Genomic DNA, 2,258 nt, shown 5'->3' with positions numbered 1-2,258 from the left:
GTACATGAATGAATATACTCGTAACTTCCAAATCATACCTGATTCAATCGGCTGTCGTGTTCTTCCAACGTACTGCCCTCGACACCCACATCGTCGAGGTACCAGTAGGCACCTTCACAGTCTGCTAGCATTTCATCCATCGTTCGCTGAAATATTTCTGGTGCTGAGACGAGACCGGACGGCAACCGCTTGAATCTATATAAACCACGGTGTGTTATGAATGTCATTACATCTCACGATTCCTCCTCCAGTTCTAGTAGAAAAAACGCGTCCATCACATCTAGCACGCTCCAAATTTTACCTCTTCCAATCCTCGCTATAACTTCTTCAATCACCGGCATTGGGTGACGATCACGAATGAGCCGTTTGTTTTGATTGCCACTACTAGTGGTGACACCCATGTCGCGGGTCCAGTCTTCACCTCAATTATATCGCGTTTTAGTAATTCATCCAGCTTCTCATTTACTGCATTTTCCAAAGGTATCGGTACGCGTCGCAAGGGTTGGAAAACCGGAGTTATGTTGGGGTCCATTTGGATACGCACTTGAACACCAGAGATCTCCGGGAAAGGAGAACGCTTTATCTCTGCATTTTCCGCGACTGCATTCACTTCTAATCCGATCTTCAGTACTGCCAGCTTTTTCGACGTGACATCACCCAACAGGTTTCTTTGTCCCCCATCGACAACGTAGAATGTAGCTTCTGTAGCACGGTTCCCAATTTCAACAACAGCCATGAATGTCCCCAAAATCGAAAGAGGTTTAGAACTACCGTATGCTCTAAGAATCTTTTCGCTTCCCTTTTCGCATTTAGATACGGCGATGTGCTGAGCTTTCATCAGTTTCCACGTTTTATCGGTTATCAGATTCACATCAGAACCGGAATCAATCAGTACTTCCACAGGAACTCCACCGATGTTGCAATCGAACACGTTGGCTTGATTCCCTGTATAGAATGTATAGTGAACCTTTTTCTCCGTTTCCTTTTCGCTTGGTAGGACATCCTGAGTCAATGGATTAGTTCCATCAATAACTCGAACTTTCTTCGGCGAAGACAGCACTTCTGGATTCGATGAGCATTTGCGACAAACCCTTTCGAAGTGCCCGGTCTTCCTACATTTTCGACATTCCGACAGAAGTAGAAATATGACCATAATTTCCACAAGCATAACACAGAGTTTCCCTTCTCTTTCCATCAGTGCTGAAGGATCCCGTTGAAAAACGCTTTACAATTTGTTCCTGTCGACGTTCACTCTTTGCTTTATGCGTTCCTATTTTGCAGATCTCTGACTGATCAACTCTGTCGCTATTGGTTCCAACTTTAAGTTCCCTCTCCTGGTTATGAACGCTCTCTAATGACTCCCCCAACGCCTCAATATCAGCCGCTGACTGATCCTTTTCGTGAATTTTACGCCGTAGCTCCGGTGAATTGCAACCCTCCACAATCACATCGATAAGCATGATCTCCTCAATTACATTTCGTATCTCTTTCGAATACTTCTCGAGACCACAATCCATCAGTTGTTGGCGTATGCGTAAAACATAATGAGAGAAGCGTTCATTGGGACATTGCTTCATATTACGTAGCTTATGTCGTTCGAGAACATCTTGACTACGTGGCTTGAAGTAAGCATCCAACCGATCTATTGCTACATCGTAGTATGGCCTCTCCAACAACACCAGAGGAAACTCTTCAATACCATCCAAACTTTCAAAGACTCTCTGTAATTGTGGCCCACCGAAATGTAGCATTTTAGAGCGCTTGATTTTCTGGTCAATAATCTGATACGAGTCGAAGTAATATTCCAATGCTCCTTTCCAATCTCGCCATTCTTTCGCTAACCTACTACTTTCGATTTGCTCACATCGAAACATTGGTAAGGGTCGACTTTCATCCATCTGAAATCGTAGAAAACAAACAAAACAGAAAAATTATACCTGGTAGTATATTCTCTATATCCATTCTACTAGATGTTTCGAATAGGCACCGTCAACATTTAGTGTCCCACTGCTAATGTACAATTTCTTTCCTTCTCTAGGCACCCTGTTCTAGAGTCGAAGAATATAGCTCCCGGCTATAACTTCAAATACTCAACACCCTACTATTGTGTATCTTTCTTTAAGCTCCAAAAAAAGTCAAAAGTCAACATAGCTCCCGGCTACTTTTTTTTTCACAAATACCCGGATCACTACTGCGAAATTCTATCTATAACTAGGCTCCCGGCTCTAGAATTAACCATCATAGCTCCCGGCTATGCT

The 2,258-nt window shown here is 43.3% G+C and overlaps 1 protein-coding gene across 1 annotated transcript; it reads right to left on the bottom strand.

Moving 5' to 3' along the window:
* Positions 1–331: 331 nt before the first annotated feature.
* Positions 332–1,874, bottom strand: LOC129766051 (uncharacterized). Its single transcript, XM_055766503.1, has 2 exons — positions 1,253–1,874; positions 332–1,200 (listed from the first exon to the last, which is right to left on the bottom strand). The coding sequence occupies exons 1-2, from the start codon at positions 1,872–1,874 to the stop codon at positions 332–334; spliced, it is 1,491 nt and encodes a 496-aa protein (XP_055622478.1).
* Between the last annotated feature and the right edge of the window lie 384 nt (positions 1,875–2,258).

The sequence above is a fragment of the Toxorhynchites rutilus genome, chromosome 2 (genome assembly GCF_029784135.1).
Source record: "Toxorhynchites rutilus septentrionalis strain SRP chromosome 2, ASM2978413v1, whole genome shotgun sequence".
NCBI lineage: Eukaryota > Metazoa > Arthropoda > Insecta > Diptera > Culicidae > Toxorhynchites > Toxorhynchites rutilus.
The sequence above is the reverse complement of the archived record's forward strand: the minus strand, read 5'-3'. Positions and strand labels throughout refer to the sequence as shown.